General features: G+C 42.5%; 1 protein-coding gene across 1 annotated transcript in view; it reads right to left on the reverse strand.

The window, feature by feature from the left end:
* Window positions 1-22,878, reverse strand: part of Npsr1 (neuropeptide S receptor 1) — a 94,451-nt gene extending 71,573 nt beyond the window's left edge. The window contains exons 1-3 of the mRNA XM_048337132.1: window positions 22,785-22,878; window positions 21,937-21,998; window positions 12,262-12,394 (exon numbers count right to left, since the gene is read on the reverse strand). Of these exons, the coding sequence (XP_048193089.1) occupies window positions 12,262-12,394; window positions 21,937-21,998; window positions 22,785-22,878 (289 nt within the window). The remainder of the gene's footprint in view (window positions 1-12,261; window positions 12,395-21,936; window positions 21,999-22,784) is intronic.
* Window positions 22,879-23,624: the final 746 nt, after the last annotated feature.

Here is a 23,624-nt window from a genome sequence, read left to right on the forward strand (position 1 = left end):
ACCTGCCAGAATCAAGTTTCAAAGAACTGTGGGATTTAGCCAAAGCCTTACAATAAAGGCAGGAAAGCTTATTGTAGAAAGAAAGGTCTGCCCCACAGCAAGAATATGTTATGGTGTTTTGCTTTGCCCACTTGCCACACTCTCTCCTAGGTCGACACACACGGGAAGACACTGCGAGAGGGCACTATGTGACTGGTCCAGGTTGATGATAGCAGTGGAAAAAACAAAGACTTTAATTTCAAAGGTTTTGGGTCTGAAGGACAAAGCATGCCTTTGTTTCATCTGCCAAAAAAATCCATAAACACCAAAGATTTGATGGTAGATGTCTGAGCAAGGGATAACTGTCAGGAAAAACAATAGGCCAAAAAGTCCTGGGTGCATGAGGCTGGCGAAGAGGATGTATGCATGGATGATGACCCTGAAGCATCAGTGTGCCCCATTGGATGAGGTCCTGGGACGGAAGCGTGCAGTCACAATTGAGAAAGATGAGAGGAGGGAAAGAGGAGGACCATGAAAGGAGTGACATCAATCAAGATGCATTGTACTCATCAACTGATTTGTTGAATGGTAACTCCTTTGTACAACTACTTAAAGATAATAAAAGCAAGTGGTCCTGTGGCTCTAAGTGGTAGAGCTCTAGCCTTGAGCAAAAGAGCTCAGGGAAAGCACCCAGGCCCAGAGTTCAAGCCCCAAAAGTGACAAAACAAAGATAATAAAAATATAAATTAAACAAAAAAGATTTTTAAAAAAGATAAAGACATGAGGGGGCTGGGAATATGGCCTAGTGGCAAGAGTGCTTGCCTCATATACATGAAGCCCTAGGTTCAATTCCTCAGCACCACATATATAGAAAATGGCCAGAAGTGGCACTGTGGCTCAAGTGGCAGAGTGCTATCCTTGGGCAAAAAGAAGCCATGGACAGTGCTCAGGCCCTGAGTCCAAGTCCCAGGACTGGCAAAAGAAAAAAAAAAAGATAAAGACATGAAAAGACTCCAGGTTTTCACCTCTGTATATCTCAGAGGGGGAGGAAGAGACAGAAAGAAATGTTTGAAGAAATAATGGTCAACCTTTCCAAATTTAAAGTAAAAGGCCAATGTACATCAATGCAATGCAATTAAATTCAACTAGATAAATGAATGGGCACATTACATTTACTCTCCCTCCTCTTTTTTTTTAAAGACAAAGATAAAGAATATTGAAAGAAATGACTTAGCACAAACAAGAGACAGCCATATGATTAACCACAGGTTTCTCTTGAGAAGTCCTGAAGTCCACAAGCAAGAGTTCAAAATATTTAAGGTACAGACCAACAACAAAACTCAACCTGCCAATTCCAGATATTCCTATGATATTAAGATATTCCTACAAAATTTTAGATCAGTTTAAGTGTTCTGTATATATCTTGGGTAATCATCTTTAGCAAGTATTTTCTTCCATTTGGCTTATTTTCCTTCTCTTGATACACACACACACACACACACACACACACACACACACACTTCAGTTGTGGGTCTAACATCAAAGGATTAGGGGGCCACTTGTTCTATGGTTCAGGTGCCAGCACTGAGGGCCTGAGCCCCTGCCTAGCCCTTTTTCCACTGTGTTTTGTGATTCTAAGCTGGGCGTGGCACAGGGCTCCTGGGCTCCCAGTTTCTTAATGGTCTCCCATCTGCCTTGTAATTACTGCCAGCCCCTCTCTGAAGCTGACATTCCATTGTCAGTCACTGGTGGTTGTCTGCAGTAATGAGAGTTTTCACTTTTGATTTTTTCCCCTCACATTTTTAAAGTGAGAAAATGGGACAGGTTGCATTGAGGGCTGTTAGCCAGACATGGTCATGAACTGGAAGTTCATCCGCGTATTTGCATTTAAGAATGGAAAGCAATTTAGAGATACACTGGCAGCCACACCTGAATATATTTTGAATGCTCATTAAAATGAACAGGTATGAAATCTGTCTATATACATTTATTTAGAAAGCTGTCAGCTGGATGAGCAATTCCTTTCTTATTTCTACCAACATTTCTGAAACTCCTTAACAGTGCATAGCAACAGAATGTCATCATTACCCAGGGACACTGTGTTGGGCTTTGTCTTCTCTGAGGGACAATCTTTTCTAGGTCACCTGCTGTTTCAGCAAGGCCCCAACAATCTGGCATGCTGACCCCCTCCTTTCCTTCTCTGACCAAGTCCTGGAAGAGAAAGGCATTTGATAAGTAATTAGGCTGTCCATTAGCTTCTCAATGGAAAGAGAGAAAGAGGCTTCCTCCCATCTTCTTCTTTCAGGTGTAGCTTGCACAGAGAGACCGAAACAGAGAGAGACAGAAAGACAGAGAGAGGATCCCAGCTTTTTCACTGCTCTCTGGCACCCTGGGAACCCTCCATGAACCTCCCTGGGAATGAGGCACACAACCTGCTGTCACTTGTGCAGCTCAGCACACATCCTCTTCTGAATCTTTAGAGCTCTACTGGCCTGCAGCGCCCTGATGATGCTTCTTTTCAGACCCCTGCCGCCAGCCTGAGAAGGGAGATGGGGGATTTTGGCACAGTATTCTGTTCTATTCTATTCTAGTCCCTTCTGTTCCTTTCCCTTCCCTTCTTCCCTTTTCCTTTCTTCCTTCCTCCCTTCCTCCCTTCCTCCCTTCCTCCCTTCCTCCCTTCCTCCCTCCCTCCCTTCTTCCTTTCCTTCCTTCCTTCCTTCCTTCCTTCCTTCCTTCCTTCCTTCCTTCCTTCCTTCCTTCCTTCCTTCCTTCCTTCCTTCCTTCCTCTCCTTGTTTTGTGGTGTGTGTGTGTGTGTGTGTGTGTGTGTGTGTGTGTGTGTGTGTGTGTGTGCTGATTGCTGATACTGGAGCTTGAACTCAAAGGCTCATGCTTTCACTTTTCTGCTCAAGATTGGTGCTCTCCCACTTGAGCCACATCCTCACTTTTTTTTGCTGGCTAATTGGAGATAAGCATCTCATGGACTTTTCTGCCCAGGCTGGCTTTGAATCATGGTCCTCAGATCTTAGCATCCTGAGAGGTGTGAGCCCCTAGTCCCTGGCTTGTGAATAATTTCTTAGGTGTGAATATGTGGTCTTATACCTCTCTAAATAATTTTAAAATCTATGGCTCTTCTCAATGCACCCCTGAGGTGAGCCAGCATCTGACTTCATGGAATGGCTGACTCTATGGATCCCACAGGGGGAGCTTAATGGTAGGTCCAGCTGGGAGCTCAGCCCAGCTGTGGTAGGTCTATGGTATTCTTGCATCAGTTCATGTGTCTATCTATCTGCATTATCATGGTACCAAGGTGGGTCTATTGAAATTCTCTTTGCTGTGGGAACAGCCATGGTGACTACTGATCCAGGCACACCTCTGTTGCCCTGTCTGTGATCTTTCTAACCAGCACCAAAGGGCTGGGTCCCCATGATCCTGCCATTTAAAATCTATTCATAGCCCATGGAGCCAAGCAACACACACAGATCACCTTGATAATGGAAAAGGACTTTTTACCCTTTTTTTCCATTTAGATTTTAATAAAACTAGCAGATGGAATTCAAGCCCCACCATTCCGCAAGAGAATTAATATACTCAAACATAGCCTTTTGACAGACACCCAAATGAGTATAAGACTATCAGGAAAAGTAAATGAGAAAAAATAATTTTGGAAGGAAGGAAAGCAGAGACAGGCCTCAGGTGATTACATAAGCCTGTGGACAGAGGAACAAAGGAGTTTTCTCAGAAGTAATTAAGTCTCACTCCTAAATCCACAAGTGATATTCTGGCTTGAACACAATCTCTGTTCAGTTTGCTTTTTTGCTCAGAGATTCCAGAGATATTCAGAATCTTCTTTTCTTACACCCCAAATCCTGCTGCTGGGAGTCCTGAATGCTCCAACCCCAGCCCTCAGCCACACTGAGGTAGAAGCTTGTAACTGGCTGTCCTTCCTTCCATCATCAGGGAACATTGAATGCATTCAATGTCATCACTCAAATGCAGAAATATAAGGCCTACTATAATGAATTATGGTAATTATACCCTTGCACATATTTAAAAACTGTATGATAGACAATTGGTAGATATAAGATATAATATAATCATTAGTACCACAATGTAAAATTATATTATAAAATAATTTAAACTTAATATAGTATAATGATTACAATAATATATAACACATTATATAAGGATATAATATGTTATCTTATAATTAAATAAGTTTGATAACAATATAGTTGTATTATATAATAAGATAATATATAATAATGATACATAACAATATAATATGTAATATGACAAACATAATTATAATTAATAATTGTACTATATAATTATATAATGCAATTGTATGGTCATTGTATTGTATAATATATAATTTAATATTATAATATATAATATAGAGCAATTATACTACATGATATATTACATAATGTATAGTATGTAATATCACATAATGTTAATATATAATATATTTATATAGTATGCCACTTAAACATTATGTATTATATAATATTATATATAATATAATGTTGTAAAGATTTGAGAGCAGAGAAGTAGTACCTTTTGCCCATTGTGACAGCTGACAGGGTGTGGAGAAATGTGTGTGAGTCATAATGGACGAATGGACCCTGGATGAGGGGGAGGATGGGGATGATTTCTGGGATAACACAAAGGCCTGGACTCCAGCCCCAAGACTGGGATTGCAGCCTGAAGAGCAAGGCCTCCCCTCGATCCCTGACTATGTAGGGGAAGTGTCTCCTTCCATCTCCACTAACCCACCCACCTGCTAACCTGAACAGAGGCACAGAACAAAGGGAAAGTCAGTTTTTCTAAAGAAGAAAATCCTTACTGAGGGAAGAATTCATTCCTTTTAAATTATTTCTATAGGAAAGTACCTTTTTCTTTTTCCTGCTTGAGAAAAAGTAATTTTCATTTTGAGACTAGACCATGTCTTCTTCAATTAGAGAATGATGATGGTCATGTGCTATTCTAAGAATCACCTGAATTTTGTCCCTTTATGCAAATGTTAACTGATTTAAATGCCTCTGGTGAAGGGAACAAGTCATTTGCCAGAGAAATTTCTTAGCTTTGTGTTTGTGTTTGTAGAAAAGGATGCCAGTCTATCAGCAAAAGGAATATAAATTCATTCTAAAAAACTTTAGTTAAGGAACTTAAATTTCAGGGAATGTCTGCTTTTTCTTTCCTTTTTGTCCTTGGAGGAATCTTTTGACATTATGAAATAAAAGGTGAAAGACAAAAAATAATAATAGGAAATTAAGTTTTGAAAAGGGATGTACAGAGAAGCTGAGAGAAATAAAAAGCTCCTAGGTCATACGGAGAAAGGATGCTTTGAAACTTGTCCATAGGCAAAGCAAATCTTAAGACATTTCTGAAGCAATAAAAAGCAGATATCAGGAAGATATTGGGAATATAAGAGAGATTAGGAAGAAGATAGAACATACCATGTTTCCCTGACAAACATACATATTGTGCAGTCACCAAAGACAAAAGTCTCTTTGTGGGTGCTTTGGGACCTGGGTGTTGCCCAGCGCAGGAGGGTCATTTGGTGTGCAGAGAGACTGAAGTTCAACCCCAGAAACTGCCCCAATTCCCAAAGTACCTGGCTTTGATCCCAGGGAGCACTGACTCTGCCATGGACCCATCTGCTGAGCTGCACCACCCACAGTCAGGCCTGACTCCCGCCACCTTCAGTCTCAGCAGTGGACTGGACTTACCCTAAACTCAACCCCTGCCTCATACGGCCACTGTCCCTGCTCAGGACTTTCATAGAACCCAGAAAAACAGACCTGCACAATCATGCCAGCAGAAGAGGCTGGCAGGCCTCTGTCCTACAGTAGATGCTCAAAGGGCCCCATCTTGACTGTGTCCTGCTCTGGCCAGAGCTCAGGATCAGCTCTGGGATGCAGAAAGAACTGATGAGAGCTGTGTCTGAACCCCAGGATCAGGACTGTGAGCTTCCTTCCCCAGCAGACCCTAAAGGCCAAAGCCAGGAGAACCTCCTGTCTATTCAGAAAGTCTCTGGGACAACCAGCCCACCTCACCCTGCAGTGGTCTTAGGGGGAGGGAGAGCTTTTCTTCTGCAGTCCTGGAGACATTCCTTGTGCAAGAAACTCCTGGGATTGCTCACCTACCTTTCTCAGCTGTTCCTAAAATCAGTCTGACCTTGGGCCCTGGGTAGCAGGGGTCTATGTGCCTGCCTAGGCCCAGGCTTCTTGAGATCAGTCCTTTGATGATGATGATGACGATGATGATGATGATGATGATGATGATGATGATGATGATGAAGAAGAATCAGCCCTGAGCTCCACACTCTCCCAGATGTACTGTGGAGGCAATTCTGTCCAGCTAAGGTGCCAATGGGAGAGGCACATTTGAGTTCCCAAGCCCTGTCATTCAGTGGCTCCTTAGGTATCCTCGATCCATCTATCTGCAGGCCCATGCCACATCAGGCTGTGTCTCTATATGGGGACACCCTGATTGGGGTCCCATTTTGAATTTGGAGAGAGTCCAGTCTCAGCTCCAGCTTGTCTTAGCCGTGGACCAGGGAAGTACAGCAAGTCTAGAGACCTGTCCAGTGAATCAGTGCAGCTTCTCTGATGAGGCCACACACATCTACTCTGGATAGAGGCCTGATGTGTGCAACCCCTGAAGCTCACCCTCACCACAGCCATATCAATGGAGCCCCTGGGGTTAGGCCATTCCCTCCAGGGATGGGAGGGAGAGCCCACCCACTAGGAACTGGTCCCCCACTGCTTCAGGGATAGGAGGGCTCACCCACTAGGAATTGGTCCCCACCCAGCATGAGCCAGACCACCCCCATCCAAGCCCATTCAACTGGAGGGCAGAGGCAGAGGACATCTCAACTCCCAGAAACACACAGGAAAAGACTGTAACTTGTTGAGATCATTCTGCAAAGTCGAAAGATGTCAGGGAGGTTTTGCTCCTTTGAAGATGTGAACACCACCACTAGGCTACCCAGACAACCAGGAATCCAGCAAATGAGACATCAACAAAGAAACACAAAATCCAGCATCCACTACCTCAATGTCCCAGACTCCTTGGGACACTGGGCCTGTTGTCTCTCTTGCCGTTGAACCTCATAGTTTGCTGTCAGGCAGGAGAGAGAAGGGAGAGAAAACCTAAACTCATCAGTAAATTGCTCTTCAATTAATTTCTTCTTCCAATTTGAGAGACTTCAGTCCTATTTGAAAAAGAATTCTTTTTTGAAAGCATGCCAAAAAAAATACCCGTTTTCCTTCTTCCTTTTGTTGAGCACTCAATGAGAGTAACACATTAGCTTTTCTTCTCTGGTGCATCTGAGCAAGACAGACAAGCCTTGAAGATGATAAATGACTAGTAAACTTTAATTAGCACTTTAGTTCATAAAATACAAATAGTCATTAAACTCACCCAGAAAGTTATTAGAATGGATGTACAAAAAGTGGCAAAAGAAAAAAAACAAACAAATGGGTCCAAATAGCAGCTTCAAGATCTTCTGTTTTCCTTCCAAGTTCAAGATTGAACCAACAGCCAAGATTTCTAGTAAATGTTTTTCAACCTGGCTGACCTAGAAGGACCTGAGCCAATTTGAGAATTAGATGAGTTTCTTTCTTTGATGTCATAAGTCCTCTTCCATAATATTGTCTAAACAAATACGAAAGAATACGACCAGAATTTAATTATGACAATGCTCATTGAAGAACTGTGGATAGTCTAACACTGGGTAACAAAAACATAGCAACATAGGAAGTTTTCTTCCTAAAGGAACCAGCAGTGTTATATAGAACACATGCCAAGATAATAGCTCAGGAGGAGAGAGAGCACAATTGTGCTTTTGAAATACAAATACATAGTTATTCAGTTCCTGTCCTATTTGCTGGCAAGAGGCTGCTAAAGTCCTTTCCCTCTTTAAATCCATATGTCTTTTTGTATGCTTATGGTCGAAGGATGGCTGTCTACCTTTAGGTAAACTCAGATGTGAATAGTCACATCTGGAGTTAAAAGCAGGGCAGGTGGCTGACGAGCCCCTCCCTCTTTCCCTTCCTACTTACCCTCCTTCCCTTCTTCCTTCCTTCCTTGCTGACTAGAATTTGGACATGTTGAAACAGCAGGAATTCTAGCAGCTGTCTCAAGCCAAGATCCAACCATACCTCCCAGAAACTGACTTTGAGGGTAGAAGTGTTTTAAATGAGAAGAATTATAAAGGAATCTGTTCTTCCATGATAAGAAAAATGCAAGATGAGCTCTGGTTTAGCTAGCTCTGAACTTCACATAAGATAAAAAATAAATCCTTATAAATGTAAGCCCTTTTTATCTAGATTTTATTCATGTGCTACTGAACTTTACTCCAATTGACTCGCCAACCAAATGCAGAAAAGACAAAGTGGAAGTAAAAGTGCTCTTTAAAGAATCATTCAAAACCTTTGGTCTGTAAGTAGGAGACTGTCTTCAAGATGGCTGACGAGATGGCAAATGCTCTCTAATGGAGAACTTACTTAGTCTGGCCTTACTTGACAACACCTTAGAAGGTTTCCTGCCTTCCTCCTCCCTCCCAATCCCTAAAAGAGCAAGGGATACTGAGTACTGGTGGCTCCTGGCTGTAATCCTAGCTGCTCAGGAGGCAGAGATCTGAGAATTTGCATTCAAAGCCAGACTGGGTAGAAGAGAGAAGAGTCCATGAGGCTTTTATCTCCAATCAACCAGCAAAAAGCTGAAAGTGGAACTGTGACTCAATTGGTAGAGACTTCAGTTAAAAAAAAAAAAAGCCAAGTGGGAGCTTGAGGTCCTGAGTACTGGCACAACAATGATAAAGAGGAGGGGGAGGAGAAGAAGGAGGAGTTGGGGTGGTAGGGTTGGGGGGGTGCAGGAAGAGGCCAGGACAACTCAGCTTTGACATTAGCTTTGCAGATTCAGTCACTGATGACAGCAGTTGAACTTGTCAATTTCAGAACATAAAGAAGGACAGACTCTCCAGATTCAATAGGTAGGTTATGTATTTGGCAGACAAATAGGAGAACAAGTATGCAAGTTAATTGCTTCTGTGTGTGTGTGTGTGTGTGTGTGTGTGTGTGTGTGTGTGATTGCATTTGAACTCAGAGTGTCACACTTAATAGGCAGATGCTCTACCACTTGAGCCACGCCTGCAGCTCTGCTTGCTTTAGTTATTTTTGAGATGGGGACTGGAGTGACTAATTACGTCCAGAAGCAATGAGATTAGAGAGCCTGCGTGCTCTCTTAGTGGAGAGAGGGATAGGTGGTATGGCCACTGAGGGGAGAATAAGGGATTCGGAGAAGTCTCAAGGAATCCTTAGAAGGCTAGATGGGAGAGGAAGTTATTTACCTGGGTGTGGTGGCAAGTTGGGGATCAGAACCAATCTCCTTGGGTTAATGAGATCCCAGAGAGGGGATTTAGGTGGCTGAGTTCTTCCCAGAGGATCTGCCTTTAGGCAGATAAGAGAGGCTAAGAGAAAACCTCTTCTGCAGATGCTGCTTTTTGGGGACCTTTGGCTCCAGATAGTATTTCCAAGGTGGATATTCTGAAGTGATGTGTTCCGAACTGCTTCAACAATACACTGGATGAGAAAAATGTTGGTCATTTTACAAAAGCACCGCTCCAAAGTCAAATCACACCTGAGCCACATCTTGAATAAAAGAGGAAAAATCTCTCAGGAGTGTGGTAGTGAAATCCACCACTTGTATACCGAATGGAGACTGCCACAGCAAGGAGCATAAAGTTCCAGGATAACTTTCATGTTTTGCCAAAAATAATAAATAAAAGTTTTAGAGTTTTTTGACCTTCAAGTTCTCATATTCTTAAGTGAATCCATAGTCCCACAGCAGAAAGCAAGAAGCTGATGCAATAAGAGTATAGAGTCCAGAAAGACTGAAAGAATCTTAAGAGGGGACCAGGGGACCAGATGTAGGTAAATTCAAGGAACAGGTTGATGCTGAATACCTTTTATAAACGTTTTTCTAGCCTTCTATAGGTATCTTCCCATTACCCACTATGAGACCTGAGGCCCTGGGGAAATGTGTATGCAAGACATTTTGACATCTCTAGGAGCCTAAGTTTAGCTCCCTGACCCTCAGCCCTGTTAATGCCTCTCTCATGAAGAAGTATACTTCACCTGAAATACTTATGACCTGACTCCTTGAGTTTATCCAGAAAGCATCAATAAATATCAACCTTTTATCTGGAACATTCCTGAGAAGTTAAGTGCAAGCTAATTAGATTATGAGTGAAAATAGACCACGCTACTTTTCTCTGTGACACTAGATAATAGAATTGCAATTATTCATTTGTTATTGGTGGCAAAAATGAAGTTTCCGTTAATTATTTTCTGCAGCAAAAATTTCAAATCCTTGTCATCTCTAGCTTCTTTTATGCTGAAGAGAATTCATAGTTCCACAGAACGAAGATCACAACAAAGAGACAGAATAAAAGAAGCTATGATGCCCTTGGTCAAGAGATTTGCACCTCAATATTTGTGAAAAGCGGTGATTACCCTCTACTCTTATCACCATAGGGAGGAAAATGAGGGTCCTATTTGTAGGAGAGACTGAAGGAGCTTTCCCATCACTGGCCGCACCCCATGACTCAGAGAGGAGCCACTTTTCATACACCTGTGTGTTTATATATACCTATACATATACAATTACATATATGTATACACATATATGCACGTATACATTTACATGTGCATTTACACACATTTATTCATACATGTAAGTATATAATACATAACACATATATACATACATACACTTGCACATTTACACACACATAGACATTTACATATGCATATGCATGTTTTGTAACAGGGCCTTTTCTTGTCATGGGTCAGGTAGAGCTACGAGTTGTTAGGGAAAGCCAGGGGGATAGCAGGTTATCAGCAAAGTGTAGTCAAGATTCTCTTGCAAGTTCATGTCATATTATTGTGGTTCAAGACTAAATGCCCAAGAAGACAATGCTCAAGGAGTCAAAGCCACATCTTAGGCCCAGGGCTTGGCTTAAGCTGGATTCTTTGTGCTCCTCTTTGCCTGCTGTGCTCTGTGCTCTGATCTGTGGAGCAGTGCTCCCTCTCTGGTTATGTTTTCCTTCTAAACATGGGCTCCATCCGGTGTCCATCGTCCTTCCCTTACTTCCTTCCTCTCTTCCTTCCCTCCTTCCTCCCTCCGTCCCTTCCTTCCTTCTTTCCCTTCTTCCTCCCTCTCTCCTTTCCTTTCTTCCCCCTTCCCTCCCTCCCTCCCTCCCTTCCTCCCTTCCTCCCTTCCTCCCTTCCTCCCTTCCTCCCTTCCTCCCTTCCTCCCTTCCTCCCTTCCTCTCTTCCTCCCTCCCTTCCTTCCTTCCTTCCTTCCTTCCTTCCTTCCTTCCTTCCTTCCTTCCTTCCTTCCTTCCTTCCCTCCCACCCTCCCTTCCTTTCTTCCTTCCTTCCTCCCTTCCTTCCTTCCCTCCCTTCCTGTCTGTCTTTCTGTCAGTCTGTCTGCCTGTCATCTCTCCAGTCTCTTACCAGATGTGCTGGGATCACACTGTTGTATTAGCTATGCCCCAGCTCACATTGAAACATCCAAATCCTGAAGGACACATCACTTCCTTACACTCCCTCCAGCAGAAGGGTTATATCTCATGAGCATTGGGAAATCAATGTTAACAGAGTCCAACCTGCAAAGAACTTGAGGCTCCACATTTTATAACTGAATATAGATGGTTCTGGTCAAGTATTCGGAAATATTCCTTAAGCTCTTAACATGGGGTGATATGGTTCTATTGTTTAGAAGAGGAGGAAATGGGCTGGGGATATAGCCTAGTGGCAAGAGTGCCTGCCTCGGATACACGAGGCCCTAGGTTCGATTCCCCAGCACCACATATACAGAAAACGGCCAGAAGCGGCGCTGTGGCTCAAGTGGCAGAGTGCTAGCCTTGAGCGGGAAGAAGCCAGGGACAGTGCTCAGGCCCTGAGTCCAAGGCCCAGGACTGGCCAAAAAAAAAAAGAAGAGGAGGAAAACCCTACAGAAGTACATGGTTACACTGAGGAAAATGATATTTCCAAGTCTGTAGTGGAAGCCATTGTTTTTCTAATAGAATCTCATTGGGGTACATGTAAATATTCAGGTGTGAATTTTAGGTCCCCGTAGAAATGACTCCAAATTTGCTGATGCTTTTGGATTGCTGAGATGCCATTTCCATGGGTGGGAAAATTGGCAGCAGGAGCCCTAAGTGATTTTGCACAGAACCTCTTCCCTCCCACCTGGACAGTGGCTACCTGTGATGGCCAGCTGAGTCACAAAGAACGTCATCCTGGACTTCCGCTTCCTCCTCCACGTGGAGTATAGCACTGCAAAGTTCCCCACGATGGTGACAGTAAACAGCACCCACAGGGTTAGCAGCTGCTCCATCTGTAAGAAACACAGCAACATGGGACAGCTGTGCAGGTGAGAACCAGGGCTGAGTCTATCCGGTTCCTTTCTCCACTTGAAGGAGCTCGGCTCTCTTCACTCACACCAGAAGCAAGTGAATGGATGCACCCCCTAACACTAGTCACATCCCCAAACAGAGGTTGCTGCAAAACAAGGAGAAGTCTTAACCTCGGTCAAACAACTTGACATCTAGATGAGAGTTCAAGGTGTGAAAAAAAAAACATATATGACCATAAAGATGTGCATACTTATTGCCAAAAGAAATTGGAGATTGTCTAGCAATCACAGTGCATCACTCAAATCTGGTGAGCTATTGTGTAGCAATGAACACTGAAGTCATGAAGAGTATGTAGCAACATTAAAAATACTGTGCAAGAGTCAGAGGAGAAAGCACTGTGCAGTGGTGCACTTGGTATGATTACAGTGCTGCCAAGTTACATGGGGAGGAAAAAGACAGCAGGGCACACAAATGTTAAAACTGGTTATTTTAGAGTGGGATGATTATGGGTTAATCTTTCTCTTTCTCCTTTGACAGAATTTCATAAGATGGCAATATTAAAGTTCTGCTGAATAATATATAATTAGCAAGAAACAGGAAAGAACAGGAATACCACTCATCTGAAATGATAAAAAGCTTTTCCACAATTGCTTCAATGGTAGCTCTTTTTCTGTTGGATGTCCAGAGAGCCAGGACACTGGGAAAAGGCAGACTTAGAGCGGGACAGGGGAAGCTTGAAATCCAAAGCCAATGGATCTACAACGTCCTCAGCACAGGAGGTGTAGGCCAGGTCCTGTGAGATGCACAGGTGTGAGCTCTGGGGCTTCTCCCCCACACATGTAAGACAAGGAGCTTGAAGAAACCCTGGGCTGGCTGGTGAGGTGTGCTGAACTAGGTGGGCTATGCACTCATGTGTTCCATCCAGCGCTGGGCCAAGATGGCCGCTATCAGCTTCTTTTAAGTGAAGCAGATTATCCTCCATGATATAGAGAATACTATTCATAATTAATTAACTTCATGCCCATCCACAATACTACAAGTGGAAAATATCATGTCATCATTATATTTAATACACAAGACAAATGGAGCATCATCGTTAGCTTAGCCAACCTTGAGTGTGCTCAAAATGTTTACATTAACCTACACGTAGATAAAACCAGGTAAAACACTGCCTTGCTAGAACCAAGTGTTCTATCTCAGGTAATTTATTCACTATGGTGGAGACAAGGCTCATCACCATTTATTTCTGTTTTTGATTGTGTAACTGACTGTGATTTGGACTCAGTGTCTCCCTAGCATCACAGGAGAATATCGTACTGCATTGGGCTAGCCTGGTAAGTAGCAAAATTTGAAATTCAAAATATGATTTCTTCTGAAGACATGTTTCTTTTGAACCATTGTAAAGTCAGAGAATTGGGAATGGAACCATTATTAAGGCAGAGGCTGTCTATCTATCCATCCATCCATCCATCTACCTATCTACCATTATGATCTGTCTGTGTGTGTACACATGTGTAAATATGTATCTGTGTGTACATATTCCTATTGATTCTGCTTCTCTGGATAACTTTTGGGGATACACTCTCCAAGTACCTACCCCAGCATGTGTCACCCTTTCCACTGTAATTTATTAATTCTGAGTCACATGAAACTAGAACATTACAAAGAAAGCCAGATGTTCTCTGGTAACCTCTCCATTTTCGTCAATTCCTTCTTCCAAGAAAGTAACATAATTTTGATTATGATATATTATACATGCTTCAAATCCTTTGGAAAATATTTTATAAACATGCACACATGGACAGATTAAATAGTATTTTGTGTGAATATTAGATTTTTTATTTACTATCCTCAGCATATTGTACAGCTCTGGGTGTTTTTTTTTTTAAATCAATTAGAGGAATGTTTCATAGAACAGAATAAAGTGTTTCGGTTGCAAGAAATGAGTTAAAGCAAGCAGACCAAGATACAGGCAGGGGCAGAAAGGGTGAAGTGAGAAATGGAGGAGCAGAGGGTTGATGAGGCGGCTCAGATTCTCTTGGCTTCTGGCTTCCTAACTGGATACTCTTGGTAGATATGAGATACTCAGGTAGATACTAGAACCTTCCCTGAGGTGAGAGAAAGTTCTTGAAGTTATTCCTCCAGCTTCTGTCCTTGCAGGAGATCAAAATGAAGCCACCATTTCCATGAATTCTGCTGTTTCTCCAGTCATTCTGTTCTCTGTAGAAGTTCCTTTCTAGCATTTGAGTATCCATAAAATACTCTGACTCTTTTGAGAAATGGAATTTCAGCTATTTATTATTTTATTTGTTTTGGTGGTGCTGGTGTTTGGATTCAAGACCTTACACTTGCTAGACAGGCCCTCTTCCCCTCTTAGTATTTTTTTATTCAATTTGTGTCTCCTGGTGTTGGTTGGGTTGGCCTGTACTGTGATGCTGCTTCTAGCTGAGGCTTCTCACATAGCCTGGATTACAGGTGTGAACCACCACGATTGGCTTGTTTGTTGTGATGAGATCTTTGGACTTTGATCCTCCCAACCCTGCACCTTAAGTAGCTGAGATTGTAGGTGTGAGTGACCCTACCCAGGTAGTAATTTTTTTAATCATCAGTAACACTGTGACAAACACATATTATGTGTCTGACTCATTTCTGAATAAATATCCCCAGATGTGAAAGGATGAAGTTGAAGAAGTAGGTAGAAGCTGAAGATCTTGCAGCCATATTGATTTCTACTGAGCAATGTGTGTGCTGGCTCTTAGCCACACTGCCAGTGAATGGAATGAGTACTAGACTCTCATAATGACAGGGGCTACTTAAAAAAAATCAACAAAAAATGCCTCCCAGTTTGGTGAGTGGCAAATGTTCATACACCTTATTATGACAAATTACTCTGTGCATCATCATCTAGTTAGTGACCATTTCTTAGCTTGTAAACTTTTTAGAAATACAAGCCATTTTCTCATTATTTTAGATGGGTTTCTAAAGGCTCATTTCCATGTACAGGATGTAATCTCTTAGCAACATAAACAGCAAATATTTGATCTTTTCAAAATTGTTTCAACTGTGTTTTGTTTTATGATATTTACCTACAGACTATACAACAAAAATGCACCACATATGGTATGTGTGTATATGTACATATAAGCATTTATATGTATATAGATGTATATGCACATGAATCTACATATATATACCTACATACATATGTGACTATATATGGGGCCTAATTTTCCTGGGTCCCAGTGATCACATTCAAACCATTAATACCCAAACCACAGCATCTTGCTTCTGTGGTGTCTGATTTTCAGAACCTCCCATACTGTTGAATAGAGTTGCAGCTTAAAAAAAATTATTCCTGTATAGTATTCCATTGTGTGATGATTTTCCAATTCATGTATCTCATGTGCCAGGATGAACTTTTGAGTGGTGTCAGGTTTGGAGCTACTAGAAACAATACTTGCAGTATTCTTGTATTTCGAACCCAAACATTCTCAGACCACACAATAAGGGACTATTTTGCAAACTTTTATGCCAACAAATTCTAGAACCTGGAAGAAATGGATGATTTCCCAGAAAAAATTGATATCCCCAAACTCAACCATAAAGATTTAAACTTTCTGAACAGACCCATATCCAGCATTGAAATAGAAACGGCAATAAGTGATTTCCCATCCAATAAAAGCCCAGGTCCAGATGGATTCGCAGCAGAATTCTACAAGGCCTTCAAAACAGAACTCACACTAATATTTCTCAAACTCTTCAATGAAATTGAAAGAGAAAGTTCACTACCAGACACATTCTATGAAGCCAGTATAACCCTCATCTCAAAACCAGGCAAGGACTCATCACGGAAAGAGAACTATAGACCTATTTTCCTGATGAACATAGATGCAAAAATTCTCAATAAAAATCTGGCCAATCGACTTCAACAGGTCATCAAAAAAATCATACACCACACTCAAACTTTGCATCCCAGGGATGCAAAGTTGGTTCAATATACGCAAGTCAATTAATGTAATCCACCACATCAACCGGAGCAAGGTAAAGAACCACATGGTTATATCTCTGGATGGGGAAAAGGCATTCGATAAAATCCAGCACCCATTTATGCTAAAAGCCCTGGAAAAACTGGGATTTCAGGGAACACTCCTGAATATAATCAAGGCAGTCTATGACAAACCAACAGCAAGTATAATTCTAAATGGTGAAAAACTAAAGCCATTCACTTTAAAATCAGGAGCAAGACAGGGATGTCCGCTTTCTCCCCTTCCCTTCAACATAGTACTTGAATTCCTAGCCAGAGAAATTAGGCAAGAAGAAAATATAAAGGAGATCCAAATAGGAAAAGATGAAGTTAAACTTTCTCTCTTTGCAGATGACAAGATCCTATACCTAAAGAACCCCATTGTCTCTACTCCCAAGCTACTAGAGCTGATCCAAAACTTTGGCAAAGTTGCAGGATATAAAATAAACCCTCAAAAATCAATGGCATTTCTATATGCTAATGACCCAAATGCTGAGGCTGATATCAGGAAAGCAACTCCTTTTGCAAAAGCCTCAAAAAACATAAAATACCTTGGAATAACCTTAATGAAAGAAGTGAAAGACTTCTATGATGAGAACTTTAAAAACATGATAAATGAAATTAAGGCAGAACTAAGGAAATGGAAAAACCTCCCATGCTCCTGGATTGGGAGGATTAATATAATCAAAATGTCAAAATTGCCAAAGGCTATCTACAAATTTAATGCAATATCCCAACACAATTTTTTTTTTTTTGCCAGTCCTGGGCCTTGGACTCAGGGCCTGAGTCCCTGGCTTCTTCCCGCTCAAGGCTAGCACTCTGCCACTTGAGCCACAGCACCGCTTCTGGCCGTTTTCTGTATATGTGGTGCTGGGGAATCAAACCTAGGGCCTCGTGTATCCGAGGCAGGCACTCTTGCCACTAGGCCATATCCCCAGCCCCCCAACACAATTTTTTAATGAAATAGAGAAGCAATCCAGAAATTTATATGGAAAAATAAAAGACCCAGAATAGCAAAAACAATCCTAAGCAGAAAGAACAGTGCTGGAGGAATTACAATACCAAACATCAAGCTGTATTATAAAGCTATAGTAATAAAAACAGCTTGGTATTGGCACCAGAACAGGCCTGAGGACCAATGAAACAGAATTGAAGACCCAGAAATGAACCCACAGAACTATGCCTACTTAATCTTTGATAAAGGAGCTAAAAAAATAGGATGGAAGAAAGACAGCTTCTTTAACAAATGGTGCTGGCAAAACTGGTTCAACACATGCAACAAACTAAAACTAGATCCTTATATATCACCCTGCACCAAAATCAATTCCAAGTGGATCAAAGAGCTCGAAATTAAAACAGTTACCTTGAAAACACTAAAGGAAGGAGTAGGAGAAACACTTGGGCTCCTTAGCACAGGATGGAACTTCCGTAACACAGACCCAGAAATGTGACAAATCAAAGAAAGGATGGACAAATGGGACTGCATCCAACTGCAGAGCTTCTGCAGGGCAAAGGACATAGCTCGCAAGATAAACAGAAAGGCCAGAGATTGGGAAAAGATCTTTACCAGCCATACAACAGACAAAGGCCTCATATCTAAAATATATGCAGAACTAAAAAAATTACATTCCTCCAAAACAAAACCGCAAAGAACCAATAGCCCCATCAAAAAGTGGGATAAAGACTAAAAAAGAGACTTCTCTGATGAGGAAATGAGAATGGCCAAGAGACATATGAAAAAGTTGCAAATCAAAACAACATTGAGATTCCATCTCACCCCAGTAAGAATGTCCTATATCAAGAAAACTAACGGGCTGGGGATATGTCCTAGTGGCAAGAGAGCTTGCCTCGTATACATAAGGCCCTGGGTTCGATTCCCCAGCACCACATATACAGAAAACGGCCAGAAGTGGCACTGTGGCTCAAGTGGCAGAGTGCTAGCCTTGAGCAAAAGGAAGCCAGGGACAGTGCTCAGGCCCTGAGTCCAAGGCCCAGGACTGGCAAAAAAAAAAAAAAAAAAAAAAAGAAAAAGAAAAAAGAAAACTAACAACGACAAATGTTGGAGGGGATATGGCCAAAGGGAACCCTACTTCATTGTTGGTGGGAATGTAAACTGGTTCAGCCACTCTGGAAAGCAGTATGGAGATTCCTCAGAAGGCTAAACATATTGCTCCCCTATGACCCAGCATCCCCACTTTTGGGCATCTACCCAAAAGACCACAAACAAGAACACACTAAAGCCACCAGCACAGCAATGTTCATCGCAGCACAATTTGTCCTAGCTAGAATTTGGAACCAACCCAGATGCCCCTCAGTAGATGAATGGATCAGGAAAATATGGTACATATACACAATGGAATTTTATGCCTCTTATCAGAAAGAATGACATTGCCCCATTTGTAAAGAAATGGAAGGACTTGGAAAAAATTATACTAAGTGAAGTGAGCCATACCCAAAGAAATATGGACTCTATGGTCTCCCTCATAGGGAATAATTAGCGCAGGTTTAGGCTAGTCACAGCAGAGGATCACAAGAGCCCAATAGCTATACCTTTATGAACACAAAAGATGATGCTAAGTGAAATGAACTCCATGTTATGGAAACGACTGTTGTATCACTGTTGTAATTACTTTCAACATGGGATTGGAAACCATAGCTTCTATTATTGATGATCCTCTTGTATGCCCTTCCTGTAGTCGTACCTTCACTATCTCTGTATCTTATCTGAGTACATTGGAAACGGTATATACAGGTATTAGAACTAGGAAACTGTAAGGGAATACCAAAATCGAGAGACACAGGGTAAAAAAGACAATTACAAAAGCAATATTTGCAAAACTGTTTAGTGTAAATCTATTGAACAACTCATGGGGGGAAAGGGAAAGGGGGAAGGGGGAGGGGGGAATGAGCAAGGAGGTAACAAACAGTAAAAGAAATGTATCCAATGCCTAAAGTATGAAACTGTAACCACTCTGTATATTAGTCTGACAATAAAAAAAAAAAATTCTCAGACCAGCCAGCAGCACATCTTCCATTGACTAGATTATGCCAAAAAGCTTTCTTCATTGGCTGAGTGTAAATTTTCAATCCCTGCACATTGTTTATCTTTAGATATTTTAGATAGTCTCAGTTACAGAGATAGTTTAGATATACTTACACTTTTCTGTTATAAATGGCACCTTTTACTGACATCATTAAGTTTTCCCAACTGATTGTTGGTGTCTATAAAGTAACTTGCTTTCATGTGTCTCTTTGAAGCAGCCTGATGTGTAAATTCTTTTTCTTTCATTTCCTCTCAAGTCCCCAGGCTCTGTGGAAATAATCTATGGTTTTTGAAATTCAGATTAGTAGTAAATTTTAATATGAATTTTAATATGGTTTTCCTTCTAAAAGTATTTTTTCTTACCATCACATTCAAGTTTTGTAAGCATGGCTCCAAGAAGCTTTTAATTATGTTATATAATATCTCCATCTCCATACTTTTATAAGCACAACCAGCTGTACACAGATCCATACACAATGCACCCCTCCTCACCCCCTCCTCCCCTTCTCCTTCACTTTCCACCCCCCTGATCCAATCTCCACTCTCCATTACCCCCTCCCCCTCGTGTGATCCAGTCTCCACAAGCTGCACGGGTCCATTTCCATATATGTGCATGAAGCATTCTGGCCATATTCACCCCTTTGCCATCTGCTTTGGGCCTTTCTCTACCCTCCCCCTGTACTCACACCCCAGGCAGGCCCTGCTTTGTGTTCTTATCATTAAAACAAAGCCCTGGATGTTGTTTTCCAGCTTAAGGCTTCACACATGGATACTCAGTACTTTAATCAGCCTAACCCCCTCTCTTACTCTCACTCCCCTCCACCCCATTTCAAGAGCTGCCACTAACCTTTGTTTTGCCTTCTGCATTCAAATATGTAATGTGCATGTCCACAGCATTTAGCCAGACTAGCGAGCTTCTGCACAGCAGTGGGCGGCAGTGGCCTGAGGAGACCGCCCTCAGAGTGGGAGGAAACCAGCTACTGTTCTGAGGAGAAACTCACGTCCCAAACCATCAACTATGCAACGAACAAGTGGACAGTAAATAAGCTGAATAGACACTTCTTGAAGGAAGAGGTACGTAAGTACATGAAGAAATGTCCAAACTTTTGGGCCATCGAATAAATGCAAATCAAAACAACATGGCGATTCCATCTCTCCCCAGTCAGCGTGGTGATCCTCAGGCCATACCTTCCCTCCTCTCATTCATGCTGGAGGCCTGGGGTGGCTGGGTTCCTACCCACAGTGGAGCGTCCACACTTGTTCTTATTTTTTGGATGGGTTCTAAATGTTCACAAGGCAGGGTAAGTTGTGTTGTGCTCTACTATGTTACCATGTCTAGTCCTTGGAATGTGGTATTTTTTCTACTTCAGTTCAGTATACATGTCTTAATGTGGCCTCTGACACTGTGAGAGATGTTTTTCTGGTTAGATTATTGGCACATTTCCCCCTTCAATAGCCTGGTAATTCAGACACAAAGTTATTTGGGTTAGATCTTCTTTCACTGCGATTCTTTTTAACCTTTTACGTTAAAAGATTCTATTTGAGAAGCCAGATAAGCTGTCTTCTCTTATTGTTTTTGTTTTCTCCTTCTCTGACCTCTTGCTTTCGCTCTTTGCTGGTATGAATCACATGGAATTTTTCTGCATTTCTCCTTTCTTCCTGTCTTTTATCATGTTTAACCTGCCTTTATTTACTGTGAGTTTTATGAGAATTTTTTAAGTAGTGTGACAGTGCACCAACTCAGTTTTCTTTTTAATTCTCAATTCCTTGAAGCAATGGTGTTTTCATAATGAAATTTTTCCCCTTCTTTGCTTAATGCAATGTCCCTTCTGGTTCTGTTGAGAATTCAAACAAGAGTATCTGCCAGATTTCCTCCTCCTCCTCCTCCTCCTCCTCCTCCTCCTCCTCCTCCTCCTCCTCCTCCTCCTCCTCCTCCTCCTCCTCCTCTTCCTCCTCTTCCTCCTCCTCCTCTTCCCCCATCCTCTTCCTCTTCCTCTTTTTCTCCTTCTCCCAATTTCTTCCTTCTGGAAATCACTTTCCTGGGAAAATACATTCTGATGCCTCAAGCAGTGTGTTAGCAAATTATACAATTGTGTACATGTCCAGCCTCGGGGGGCAGGGGTTGTGATGAGAAGTGAGTTTTTTCTTCACTTGTCCAGGAGTGATTTGTTGAACTCTTAGCTTCAGGAAAGGAAATTTAGATAGCTAGTGCTGTTCTTTGCTGGGAGTAACCCAGATGTTGGTGGTGGTGGGTGGGGTCTGGGAGCAGCTAATGGGGGAGGGATGGCAGGATGGGCAGGGATGGGGGACCCAGCAGGTTTAGGTAGGGAGAGCTGTCCACTTCAGCACCACAGCCCTGGGTGAGTGCTACTTCCCCGGGCGTCCTTGTCCCTTGGCTGGAGGAAGTGCAGTGCTCCTCTGTGAGCCCGGCATTTCCTACAGCAATCCACACTGACCTGTGCCCTGGGGGCCAACTCCTCCCCTAATTTCCGGGGAGACACCTGGGGATCTGCCCACCCTGCCTTAGAAGGAGAAATCCCTTCAGGGGACAAACAGGCAGGTCCACATTTTCTATTTTCTGTTGGAGGAGTGATGTAGCCTGCTACCTTTCCGCCATGATGCTTGATGTCACCTTGCTCTTCTTATGTTAAGGTACCAGTGTATTCAGTGTCACCTGAGCCTAATGGGGACTCCACCTATGACACCTTCCACCCTCCACCACACATGGCCACCCCACAGCATTCTCAAATCTATTGCAGAATGCCACTGAGGGCTACCGCCCCCTGGTGTTTATGTGAGACAAAACCCAGCCAAATGCTAGGTGGAAAGAACAACTGGGTTTAGTTTTTCTATGATGAAAAAGCCTAGAGTGCTCTGGACCGTTTGCACAGTTGCTTGACATCTGGCTGGCCCACAGAAAATGTTGAATCAGTGTCTATTGAATGGATATTGCAGTGATTGACAAGGAAAGGAAAGCTACAAGGATCTCAGAGAATAGCATTTGAAAGAATGAACTATTGAAGTCATTTATTTACTCGAGTTGGATTTGGGTTTGTTTGGCTTTTTTGGAGTGGAAGAGATGGTTTTATAAGAAGAAATTCTCTTTCCCAGTGGATCGCGTAGCTCATTGTGTACAGTGGGGTGATGGTTGTATACAGTGGGATGATACTAAATGGGTAGTCACATACTGGGCATGTCTGAGAGGCCTTTCAAGCTGGCCACTCACAGTTAGGACCTGACTGTTGAGGGATGTTGTCTTCAGGCTTTAAATAAGGGCCGAAGCTGAGTGAGGTTACTCAGTTACCTGGCTCAGAGATGATGGTAGCTGGCCTTCGAGCAAAGCTCTGCTTGTCTGAAAACTCCACACCATACTCATTGGAATGGATTTCTGCCGACATGTCCGAGACAGTGAAGTGATTGTATTTACTTTTCCTTCAATTTTCAAATGAGAAACACATCTCCATTTTCGTTGCTTGTGTAAGAGCTTGTGTGGAGGTGGGTTTCCAGGCTGAGCCAGAGTCTTGACCATATCCTCCCCTTGGAGCCCAGCTTGGTCCTGATTGCCTGTGTCAGATTCTGCACCATTAAGTGACTTCCACACAGCAGTAATCCCAAATGTCACACAAATGTCACAGAAGCTGCAGCCAGCCACATCATCCATCCCGGTGGGGGAGGGGCGGCACAGAGCTTTTTGTACCCTGAAATTGCCATGTTTAGTCTGTGACTACTGTTATTTGTGATATTTAAAGATAGCCATCTCAAATACAGGAAGGAGCGAATATCCGTCACTTTCCAAGGCAGGAAATAAAGTCTCAGAAGGAAAAGGCCCAATGAGTCAGTTCAGTTCCCAGGATGTGACATGCAGTGTGACAGTGAATTGCACACACACACACACACACACACACACACACACACACACCCAAGCCTGCTATTCCGGGTGAAATGGGAGACACAGCCTGCAAAGCTGTGGTTTCCTAATTAATCTTAGGAGGAGAGATGTGCTCGAAGGCTCTAGAGGCTGTGGACTGCTACTGGGCAGTTAGCAAGCTCTACCCCTGGAGTTCTTTCCACGTCACTCCACCTCTCACCACACCTACTGCTCCAGAAGCCCTGCCTGGCAGTCCGTAGTCAGGACAGGCCCACA

Source organism: Perognathus longimembris, chromosome 2 (genome assembly GCF_023159225.1).
Source record: "Perognathus longimembris pacificus isolate PPM17 chromosome 2, ASM2315922v1, whole genome shotgun sequence".
Taxonomy (NCBI): domain Eukaryota; kingdom Metazoa; phylum Chordata; class Mammalia; order Rodentia; family Heteromyidae; genus Perognathus; species Perognathus longimembris.